General features: G+C 49.5%; 1 protein-coding gene across 2 annotated transcripts; it reads right to left on the bottom strand.

The window, feature by feature from the left end:
- Positions 1 to 1,582: 1,582 nt before the first annotated feature.
- On the bottom strand, positions 1,583 to 8,642 carry HMGB3 (high mobility group box 3). Of its 2 annotated transcripts, none has more exons than XM_017500881.2 (4): positions 8,535 to 8,642; positions 5,995 to 6,289; positions 5,031 to 5,205; positions 1,583 to 4,569 (listed from the first exon to the last, which is right to left on the bottom strand). In XM_017500881.2, exons 2-4 carry the CDS (start codon positions 6,282 to 6,284, stop codon positions 4,426 to 4,428), a joined length of 609 nt encoding a protein of 202 aa, XP_017356370.1. In that variant the 5' UTR covers positions 6,285 to 6,289; positions 8,535 to 8,642; the 3' UTR covers positions 1,583 to 4,425. The 2 variants fall into 2 exon arrangements, with proteins under 2 accessions (XP_017356370.1, XP_037584549.1); XM_037728621.1 differs by lacking the exon at positions 8,535 to 8,642 and adding an exon at positions 8,326 to 8,390.
- Between the last annotated feature and the right edge of the window lie 2,908 nt (positions 8,643 to 11,550).

Genomic DNA, 11,550 nt, shown 5'->3' with positions numbered 1-11,550 from the left:
TGAAAGCTCACGCTTCACCGCTACATGATATATGCATGTAAGAAATCTGCACTTGTATCCACTTAATCTAGAATAATGAAAAGCACATTTAAGGATAAATAAATAAGCCAGGTGCAGTGGTGAACACTTGTAGTCCCAGTTACCTGGAAGCTGAGGTGGAAGGATCAGTTGAGCCTGGGAGGTTGACGCTGCAATGAGCTGTGATCGTGCCACTGCACAATAGCCTGGGCGACAGAGTAAGACGCTGTCTCAAAAAAAAAGGTTTTAATAAAATAGTTTGGAAATCAAGAAATGTGAATCCTCCAACTGTTTTCAAGATTGATCTGAGCATCCTGCATCTCTTGATTTTCTATATGAAATTTAGAATCAGCCTGATTTCTACTAGAGGAAGCCAGCTGGGATCCTGATAGGGATTGCATTCTAGATCAATTTCAGGAGTATTGCAATCTTAACAATATTAAACCTTTCAATTCATGAATGTTGAATATTTATTTCCTTAGGTTTTTAATGTTTTGTACTTCTCCCCATATAAGTTTTGTACTTATATTGTTCATTCCTAAATATTTTATTCTTTTTGATGTTGTAGAAATTTAATAGAATTGTTTTCTTAGTTTCAGATTGTTCATAGCTGGTGTATAGAAATACTAGTTTTTGTATGTTAATCTTGTTTACTGCAACTGAATTCATTTATTTCTTTTAGTTTTATTTGGAAACTCATTACAATTATCTGTATACAAGATTATATCATCTACAAATAGACATAGGTTTGTCTTCTCAATTTCAGTCTGGATGTTTGCTCTTGCCTAATTGCCCTGGCTAGAACTTTTAGTATGATGATGAATAACATGGGTTTTCCTAAACCTCCTATATCGGGTTCAGGAAGTTCCCTTCTACTCGTTTTTGTCATGAAAAAGTTTTTTCATGACAAAAAAAGTTTTTCATTCTTCAAGGTTTTTGTGTCTATTGAGATAGTCATGTGTGTCTCTTTTTATTGATATGGTGTCCCAGCTTCTTTTGAAAGCTGAAATCGTAGGATGCCCAACATATAAAACAAGGTGGACGACTGCTCTGGTTGAAGCAGTAAGGGAAGCTTGGGGCTGCCAATCTGGCTCAATGGCCTTTCTCTCGCAGAAAGGCCTGGGCTCCACAGAAAACTGAGCTGGGAGCCAAGAACAGCAAGTGGCCCCCATGGCTCTCATCCAGAACTCCTTGTTGAACATGGCTAAGTCAGCCAACTAAGCCCAGACCCTTGGCCTCGAGGAGCCCTGGTGGGCAGGGCTGGCTGATTACAAGTTATTAACCACTTTATCAAACAGTAGCTTACTAGCATCCTGCAAATTGCCCATTTATCCCCAGTCCAGGGCTTCAGAACCAACTCCCCCTCTTATGCCTCTGGCCAAGAGGTTGAACTTGAGGCTTTGGAGTCCTTAACACTTGCAACATTTTGATAGTATCATTCCAGTAAATGTTAGTTCAGATCTATGGTTAACACAAAGTTTGTACTTTTAAAACCTTGATTATAATCAACCAAAAGTACAGAGATTCAGTATCTCAAACAGATTGCAGACAGTCCAGTGATTACTTTTTGGGAAGAGTGATTAAGAAACTTTATTACAGAAAAATGAATGCATCCAACGTCCCCAAATACATTTGTGACAAAACAGACACACACAGGAGACACGGACAATAGTCACTTCATCACAGCCTTGTTCTTTCCAAAGGAAAAAATGTCATTCAAGAATGGGGTGAGGTGGTTAGAGGGAACAGGTACTATCTTCTTAAATGGGGGGGGGGGGAAAGCAACAGGTTGGCATCTTAAGAACACAGTGAGCCCAGCAATCAAGCTAAGCCTATGCCTTAGGTAACATGCCACTTACAGCATCTCAAGAGAAACTAGGGCATTATTCCATTAGAGGAGCAATTTTGTGACAGTATGAAAATGCTGGGTAGTGGTCTTGGCTGCACCAGCTAATGGACCAAGTGGCCTCAACTTGACAGTCTCTTTAAAACTCAGTGTTTGCCTAATCAAAAATCATTTGGCTAAACTGCTTCCCTATTTCTGCTTAGCTACTTTGGAAGCACAAGTTACACTTTTCCATCCTTTGCCCTTCCCTGGTTGGTATGTCTAGTTACAAAGTAGACAGGCACCACTTAACAAATCCCTTTTTTACTACAGGTTGTTTCTCTTCCACATTTGACAAGGCTGGCCACAGCTCCCAGATCTTGGCCTAGCACATCATGGTTTGGGAAGCAGAAGCTTTAGCTTACAATGCCAAGTGACAAGGACATGGCTTAAGCAGGAGGGGCAATTCCAGAACAAGTGCCTCTGGGCAAACCTCACAACCAAGTTTTTTTAAATTAGTGGTCATTTTCTAGAACTAGAGAACACATTCAGGACAAACAGTTCTGATGGGAGATGGAATGGCTATGAATACATAGAGATCAGGCTGTGACCATGACCATAACTTGTACTCATCCAGGACCCGACAGGATGGAGAGGACACCACCTCCAGAAATGCAAGTTTCTGAACAATGAATTTTAAGAAAAAGCTTTCTCTTAAAATACCACAAAAACACTCCTGCATGTCTCATAGCCTCAAACATCCACACCCAAATATTAATGCTGGGCAATAGCGACACTCAGCGACAACACAGTACCGTATCCTTCATTGCTACAGACAGTAATGATGTATGTACACATCAGCCTTCAAAATGGCATTTAGTGTCACCACTTGCCATTGTGGCCATCTCCCCTCACTCCAACCTGGAGAAAATGTTACACTACCCACTAATACAACCACTGACACACAAACCAATCTTCTTCCAGTTTAAAAACATTGAACATCAATCTACATTTCCAGTGAATGAGCTAATCTTGTGAGTAGGCCATTCAACTTTTCATGACACATTTAGTGCTTAGAAATGGTTGATTCTATTAGCCTGCCCTATAGCTCAGGTGGCCCAAGATGGAGCCTACAATCTTCCTTGGGGGTTTGGAGTTTTGAAAAAGTAGGAGCAACATGGATACTGTCTCCTACCCCACCCACCCCATCCCACATACCCTCACCTCACTCACTGGTGTCCAGGAGACAAGCAGCAGGCTCAAGACCCCAAATGTTGAGCACCACAAATAACATGTGCCAGGAGCACAGGGGTAGGTGTGAAAGAGGAAAACAAAGGCCTGAATTTTTGAAAGGCCAGACGGTCTGAAATTGCTATTTAGCAATACATTTGGCACACAAAATAGGGGGTGGAAGTGGAACAAAAAAAGTTAAACCTAGTCAGTCAGCCTTAGTCCTCATCATCCACCTTCCTGTACCTTGGAAGGCTGTTGAACCTCACCTATGCCCTTCTCTTAGCTCCTCCAGACTTCATCTTAATGCCACTCAGACAAAAACAAAAGCACACAGTAGCTTCAAGTAGCCCTCTCCTTCATCTCAGCCCTAAGTGAGCTGGCCACTGAGTAATAAAGGAAGCTACCACATTCACAGGGAGGCCAGTCTCCAAATACAACGGAGTGGGGGTTTGTTCACTGCTGTGAGTCAGAAATTGACTGTTATAATTGAGAACAGTTTTAAAAATGTAATACTGTTTATTTAACTTCAAAAACATTTCAGCATTCTAAACATACAAAAAAAATAACAGAACGTTGCAAATCGTGTTTAAGTACAGAAGGTTCTTGAACTTTCATTGATGCAGTGGCTCTTCACTTTGCTGACAATGAAGAGTTCTACAGTTTGTTTAAAAACAGTTTAAAAACTACCGCACTTAAACAAAAAACAAAAATATCTCATGCCAGCTGACCCCCTTTGTCCACAGCTAAGATGGTAGCAGAATGCTATGTCACTATATACAGAAACAAGACAACCTGAAGCTAAATGGATGCCCACTGCAGAGTCAACAGGTCCAGCCTCACAGTGCACGCCCTGAGCTACAGCCCCTCCAAAAGGCATCTTTCCCGCAGCCTCAACGCCAGGCAAGGAGCATCAAGAGTTTGTCTTGGTTGTTTTGTTATTTTACAAACTATAGATATATACAGTTGATAACTCAGGATTTCTAGCCAATAACCATATAGTTAACACCACCTTACAAATAAAAAAAAATGCCAGAAACATCTTTAAATGTCTTGTCACACCAACAGCAAAGTGCACAGAGTGAGGAGAACACGAGAGTGCCTTTTCATTTTAAAAATGTTTGGAAATATGTACAACTTTGATACAGTTTCAGGGTGCTCCAGACACCCATGGCCACTTCATGTAAACCACTGACAATCTCTAGAGCACTTTGAGAGACTACAATATGATCGTGATCAAATTTTGTAATTAAACCTAATGAGGGCAACAGACACTTCTCAAGTAAGAGATGTGTCAATTACGGCGCTCCCCTACTCTAAGTATTCACAAAGAGACAGATAAACAGTTTTTTTTATTCATCCTCCTCCTCCTCCTCCTCCTCCTCCTCCTCTTCCTCCTCGTCTTCTTCATCTTCCTCTTCTACTTTTTTCCGGGCAACTTTAGTGGGACCCTTTGCACCATCAAACTTTCCTTTCGACTTATAGTCAGCAACATCCTGGAGGAACAGGGACATATTTCAAATGAGTATGCAGCTGTTTTAACACCAATATGCAGTCGTCATCTCAGGTAAGAAAACAGGAACTGAAATCAAGTAAGATAGGGCTGCTATCATATATATTTGAAGTATGTTTCCATATATGAATTTGGTTCTATAGCCATTTGAATTTAAAAGTTAATGAGTGTTCAACTGTCCTTCAAGTCATATTAGTAGCACTATCAAATCCTGTTATCATTTTTCTTAAAGAGTAAGCAAAACATTTCAAGCCTGTATTTGTCCCCAAAACAAAGACCTGTCAAAAAAGTATGAACACCAGCACCCATGGCTACCTTGCAGGGGGATGGGCCCTTGAGTGCTATGCTAAGTGCTCAGCCCAGCAAAGCTGCCATATGCCCTGCAACCTACTGATAGCACGGCCACTGCCTGTTCAGCAGTCCAGGCCACCAGCCCCGCCTTACCTTCTCATACTTCTCCTTCAGCTTTGCCGCCTTAGTGATGTAAGGCTGCTTTTCGCTGTCATTTAGGTTATTCCACATCTCACCCAGCTTTTTTGCCACGTCTCCAATAGAGATGCCAGGGTTTGTGGATTTGATCTTGGGGCGGAATTCTGAGCAGAACAGGAAGAAGCCAGACCTTGGAAGAATTACATAAATTAGATGAGAAACCACAAAACATTTTGAGTTGCTCTCCCTCCTACCACTATGACTTCTCCCTAAAGTGATTTGATACAATACTACAAAGTTGTAGGTTCTAGAACATGTAAAGCTTCTAAAATGTATGCTGCTGTCTCAGTCTTTCAGTTACTGGGAAAGGCATAAAGAACATACTCCCAGGACACTGACACCAAAACTAGGGTGCCTCCAGCACAATGGAAAGGCCAACAGCGAACCACTGTGAACGTGTACCCACAGCCCACAAACACCTCAGCCTCAACCACAGACAACACCGGCACTGCAGCACAAAGCCCAAGTACAAAACGGCTTGCAAAGGTGTCACCATCTTTTATGTAAAGTATCTCTTAAAAAATATTTTGGCCAGGGGTGCTAACTCACATCTGTAATCCCAGCACTTTGGGAGGCTGAGGCAGATCACGAGGTCAAGAGATTGAGACTATCCTGGTCAACATGGTGAAACCCCATCTCTACTAAAAATACAAAAATTAGCCAGGTGTGGTGGCACGCGCCTGTAGTCCCCGCTACTCAGGGAGGCTGAGGCAGGAGAATCACTTGAACCTGGGAAAAGGAGGCTGCAGTAAGTCAAGATTGTGCCACTGCACTCAAGCCTGGCAACAGAGCGAGACTCCATCTCAAAAACAACAAAAAAAATTTCATTTCGAAATGAAATACAGGACGACCAAAAAACCAAATCTTGCAAGCAGAAGAAAAGGTATTAATTGTTATCTTGAATCCTATAGTCACTTACGGTGGCCTTTTGGGGGCATTAGGATCCTTCTTCTTCTTGCCTCCCTTAGCTGGTCCATAATCCTTCATTTCCCGATCATAGCGCACTTTATCCGCCTTTGCCATTTCATCAAATTTAGATTTCTCTTTCCCGGACATTGTCTTCCACCTCTCAGAGCATTTCTTGGAAAATTCTGCAAAATTGACAGGGACCTCTGGGTTTTTCTTCTTATGTTCTTCTCTGCACGTCTGCACAAAGAAGGCATAAGCAGACATCTTGCCCTTTGGTTTCTTGGGGTCACCTTTAGCCATCCTGACTGTGATGGAAGAGAAAGAAACAAACAATGAGGAAAAGCAAGGAGGAATTGTAGAACTATAAGATGTACCAAAGACAGAGCAAAATTAAAACTACACTTGCTGTTAGGAAGTCCCCTTCCCCCAATGCCTGACACCAGTGGCAGAAAGCAGGGTGGGAAAGAAATCAGTTTCACTGTCGCTTGTCATTTAACTTTTGACCAGCATGAAGCGCGCTGGTTTGCGAGTTACTTCTCAAGAGCGATCAAGTTCTCCAAATGGAGCCGACCCAAGTAGGGTACTCAGTGCTGCCTTATGGAACTGCTACGTTTCGAAAACTATAATCACAAAGTGGGAAGGGCACAGCGAGGACACATTTGGTGGGGGTGACAGAAGCTTGAAATCAATGACTTAAGGCTATCTGGTAATCCGCTAACTCTTATGCAATTAAAAAAAAAAAAAAGGGTTACCACTGCTGAACACAAGACCAAAGCAGAACTACATGTAGGGAACCTCTGAAATGTCACTATTGTTGATGCACTTTGGCTTGTTAAAAAAAAATGGCTTTACAACACGGGAGATCTGGAAAGTGAGCAGGTACCCCGTACTATTAGTTCAATTCATCACTTCGTCACTATCTAAAGGGGGAGGGTGTATCGAAAGGGCTAGTGGTGCTCATCTGTAACCCAGAACGGAGGTGTAGCCCGGAATACTTTCTCCAAAGTTTCCAAATAAAAATGCAGCTGCGGCATGTCATCGTCCCCGTCCCACCCCCCAGCTTCCCGCCATCTTTTCCTTTTCCCACACCCAAGGTCATCATGTAAAATTAAAGCGCTCCCCTTGGCAGCGGCCGCCCGAGAGGCTGCCCAACAGAGCCCTGCAGCGGCAGCCCGGGCGGGGCGGGACCGGGCGAGGGGGAGTTCCAGCAGGCAGAAGGCAGCACGCCTCGGCCACCGTGCAGGGTCATCCGGACACCCGTAATTCACCTTCCATTTTGTCAAAAGCCTCCCAATGAAAGAAAGTACCCCTGAAATCCGCCGCTGTCATCCCCGGGGGGTGCATGGAGCCTGGGGCGGCGGCGGTGGCGGCGCGCGGGGTGTGCTGCCGGGCCGGCGGCAGCGGCGGCAGTGGTGGCGGCGTCCGCCGCGCATAGGGGTCCCGTTCGCTAAAATGGCTGATCCGCGCGCGGCCGGCGCGGGCGACGGCGACGACGGCGGCGGCGGCGGCGGCAGCAGCAGCGAACAAAGCGGCCCGGGCTCCGCCGCCGCCGCCGCCGCCGCAGCCAGCCGCCCGCCGGCCCCCACCCCTCCCCGCCCCGCCCGGGCAGCCCGGGTCTCCGGGGCCGGGGCCGGACCTCCCCGCCCCCCGGCGCGGGGCGCCCTCCTCGGGATAACAAAGGCGCCCATGCAGCCATGACGCTCGGCTGCTCCAGGGCCCGCGGCGGCGCCCCCAGCCCTCCAAGCCGCCCGCCCCGGGCCGCGAGCGCCTGAGCCGAGGCCAGAGCCCGCCGGGCGCCCCGCCGCCCACTCCGCTCGCCTCCCTTGCCTTCGCCGGAGGCCACTGCCGCGCCAGCCATGTTAGCAGCGGCGGCGGCGCGCGGCGGGCGGGAGGCGAGAGGGGGGCGGCCGGCCCGCGCCCCGCCGGGCCGCCGGGCGCTCCGCGACGGCCATGTTAACGCAGAGCCAGCGGCACAGCCCGCGGGCCGGCGCGGCGCCGGGCCGAGCCCTGGAGCGAAGTTTGCCCGCGCGGCGGCCCCCGGCGGGCACTGGCCGCCCGCCCCTCACGGAGTCCGTCGCGGGCCGGGGAGCTCCCGGACCCCTTCCCGCTGCCGCCGCCCAGCGCCTAGACGCGCACCGCCCGAGCCCAGAGCCCACAGCCCGCAGCCCGCAGCCGCCCCTCTGCTCGCCCCTCCGCCGGAGCCGCAGCTGCCCGAACATCTGGCCTCGGGGATCCTGGGTTCCCGGCTGCGGCCCCTGGGGCGCCAGGGGCGGGCGTCCGCAGAGGGAATCGACCCCTGAAAGCGGGGAGCTCGAAGAACGCGTTGGAAAAGTTGAAACACCTGAATAGCTTCTTCCTTCCCGGCCGCCTAGCAGGAGGGAAGGCGGAGGGGGCGGGAGGGAAGAGGGGAAGAGAGGTAGGGGGAGGTGGCGGCGGGGCGCGCTCGCGGCGGCGCGGGCCGGAAAGTTGTGCGGGCGCTGCGGCTGTGGCGGCGGTGGCGGCGGTGGCGGTGGCGGTGGCGGCGGCGGGCGCGGGCTGTGCGAGACGTACCTGTATTGTTCGCTAGTCTGGGCAGCGCAGGGCACGACGCGCTGCTCAGCGCTCCCCAGCCTCGCGCTAGCTGCCTCCACGAGAGCCGCCTGATTGGCCAGCGGGCTCTGCCGTTTAAAACAGCCTCCTCGCCTGGCCATTGGCTGCGGGCCTCATGCATATTAAGCAGGCGCGGACGCCCATTGGGCGCGGCCGCTGGGATCATTCATTCAAACAGCACGACCGACTGGCGCTGGCTACCGAGGATAAACTGGGAAAGAAACCGTCTCTCCTGCCCGCCCCGCCCACCCAGCCAGACCCCTCCCCGAACTAAGCCGGGATCGCCAAGGGCTTGGAAGAGGTGGTCCGGCGATAACTGGAGGCCTCGGCCTCTGGCGTGGGAAGCGGAAATCCAGCCCCACTGCGCTGCCCTCTGCTCTCGCCGCACCGCGGCCTGGGCGCCCCTGGCCCCCTGTCAGATCCCCTGCCCGGGAAAACACCCCCTGGGCCCACCACGGAGGGCCGATGGTAGGCCACCTCTACCCGGTTCCGCCGCCGCGCCGCGAGAGAAACGCGGTTGCAGCTCGCTCCTCATGCCTGGCGGAGGACAGCTGCTTCCTTGCCGAGACCTAGACATTTGGGCCCTTGGATCTCGCTGCCAACCCGAAAGGCACCTGATTCCGCTTCTGCGGATCCTGCTCAACTAGGCTCTTTCCACTAAATGCCAGAAAGTCTTTATTGGCGCCCGAAATTGCGGAACCAACGGACTTAAACAGGAAAGCAAAGTTTGGCAAGAGCAGAAAATTTGTGAGAAATTGTACTTTTGTGGACAAAGAATAACACTTTTCTTCTTACCCTTTTCACTGCCTCGGTTCAGGCTCTTATTCTCTCTGACACACCCTGGAGCGAAGATTTAAAGCTTCGAGAATGAATGAGTGAGTGAATGAATGAAATAATGGGATTTGACTTGGTCTCCACTTTGCCACTGGCAGATGGTATGTCCTTGATCTAGTCACTTCTATTCAGGCAATGTTTTTCAAAGTGTCACTTCTGTAAGGGATGTTCTGAAATTCGTAGTGACTGTGCCTGGATGACTGGCAGGTGTTGCTGGGATTCAGTAACAGGAAGGAATTGCCAGGGATACTAAATATCCTGCATTGCGTAGACAGCCCCATGCAAGGAAGAAACATTTCCACTTCAAATGCGAGTATCAGCCCTATTTGGAAAGAAACTATCTAACGGTCCTTACCTAGAAAGAATGGAAGGGTGAAAAAAAGAGCAGTTTAAAGATTGAGGCCGGGCGCGGTGGCTCACACCTGTAATCCCAACACTTTGGGAGGCTGAGGCGGGTGGATCACGAGGTCAGGATATGGAGACCATCCTGGCTAACGCGGTGAAACCCCGTCTCTACTAAAAATACAAAAAATTAGCCAGGCATGGTGGCACGCGCCTGTAGTCCCAGCTACTCGAAAGGCTGAGGCAGGAGAATCGCTTGAACCCGGGCGGCGGATGTTGCAGTGTCCCGAGATCCATCTATCGCGCCACTGCACTCTAGTCTGGGTGACAGAACAAGACTCCGTCAAAAAAAAAAAAAAAAAAAAAAAAAAAAAAAAAACTGAAAGTTGGAGAAAATAATGCAAAGGAAGAGATGTCATGAGTTTGGTTTTTTTTTTTTCTTTGAAAGGCCAAGAGAGCCAGCTACTTATGAGTCCTATATTCAGAAATAAGCCCCACCAGAACATGAGTTTTCAAAATGCTGCTTCCAGAAACTATAGCTGAGTTTGAGGTGTGCAAACGATCTGGCCTGACAGGCCACCTGCCCCTTCACCCCTGCCCACCTCTTGCCAACTCCTCTAAGCCTCCCAGCCAAGCCTGAGCCGCTGCAGCCAGTACTGTTGGCGCCCATCATCAAGGTTCCAATCTAGATCAAAAGACAAAGACAGAGGCCAGTCGTGGTGGCTCACGCCTGTAATCCCAGCACTTTGGGAGGTCGAGGTGGGCAAATCACAACGTCTGGAGTTTGAGACCAACCTGGCCAATATGGTAAAACTCGGTATCTACTAAAAATACAAAAAATTAGCCAGGTGTGGTGGTCCGAGCCTGTAATCCCAGCTACTCTGGAGGCTGAGGCAGGAGAACCACTTGAACCCAGGACACAGAGGTCACAGTGAGCCGAGATTGTACCACTGCACTCCAGCCTGGATGACAGAGCAAGACTCTGTCAAAAAAAAACAAGGCAAGGATAGTGCTGGTTTTAACAAGAGCTGGTAGGTATCAAGTCACTAACCCAGGTCCCCACTACAGACTTAGGAGTTCAGGGATCTTAAGGCCATCTCATCCATCCCTCTGCCCTGTCAGAGCCAGCTGAGTGTTGCCTGCCTTCCGCTTGCATACCTCCACTCATAGGGAGCTTACCATCTTCCTTCTCGGCAGTCCCTTCCATCTTCAGCCGCCTCTGAGCCTTGAGGTCACCATCTCTATATGTTGTAATCCCTCACCCTTCAGAGAGTTCAAGGCAGGCCAGGCCTTTTCTCCAGACAGACAGCCCCTCTCTGCTCCTTCTACAGCCAGGTTCCCAGGGCCTGACATGCCCAAGCTACTCCCTCCTCCCTTGTCTCCCCAAGGCCCTGAGGGGAGCAGGGTTTCCACAAGTAATCTGACCAATACACCCCCTTTGCCAGAGCACCCTAGCTCCTCAAGGTGGCCAGGCCTTTCTAGACCAGATATTCAAGCCGGGGTCCAGCTACTGCCCAGCAACTGCCCACATTGGCACACCCAGGACAGTCCCAGAGGGAGCAGCTTCAAGGGCAAACCAGAGAAATAAGAGCATCTCCAACCCAAAGTGACACCCAGACACCACCCCCAAGACCTATGCTTCCCCGCCCCACCGCCCCAGCCCTGCTTATTGACCATCTATTTCTGCCCACATACTTCGAAGGATGAAAGGCTGGCGCTTACGCACAGGAAGTATTTCCATCTTTTGCGCAGGAAACTTTTCCACCTCTGCTCTTATATGGAGAAAGAAAGCTACCTCTTA

The sequence above is a fragment of the Cebus imitator genome, unplaced genomic scaffold (assembly GCF_001604975.1).
Source record: "Cebus imitator isolate Cc_AM_T3 unplaced genomic scaffold, Cebus_imitator-1.0 Scaffold273, whole genome shotgun sequence".
NCBI lineage: Eukaryota > Metazoa > Chordata > Mammalia > Primates > Cebidae > Cebus > Cebus imitator.
Note: the sequence above shows the minus strand (reverse complement) of the source record. Positions and strands in the feature narration are given on the sequence as shown.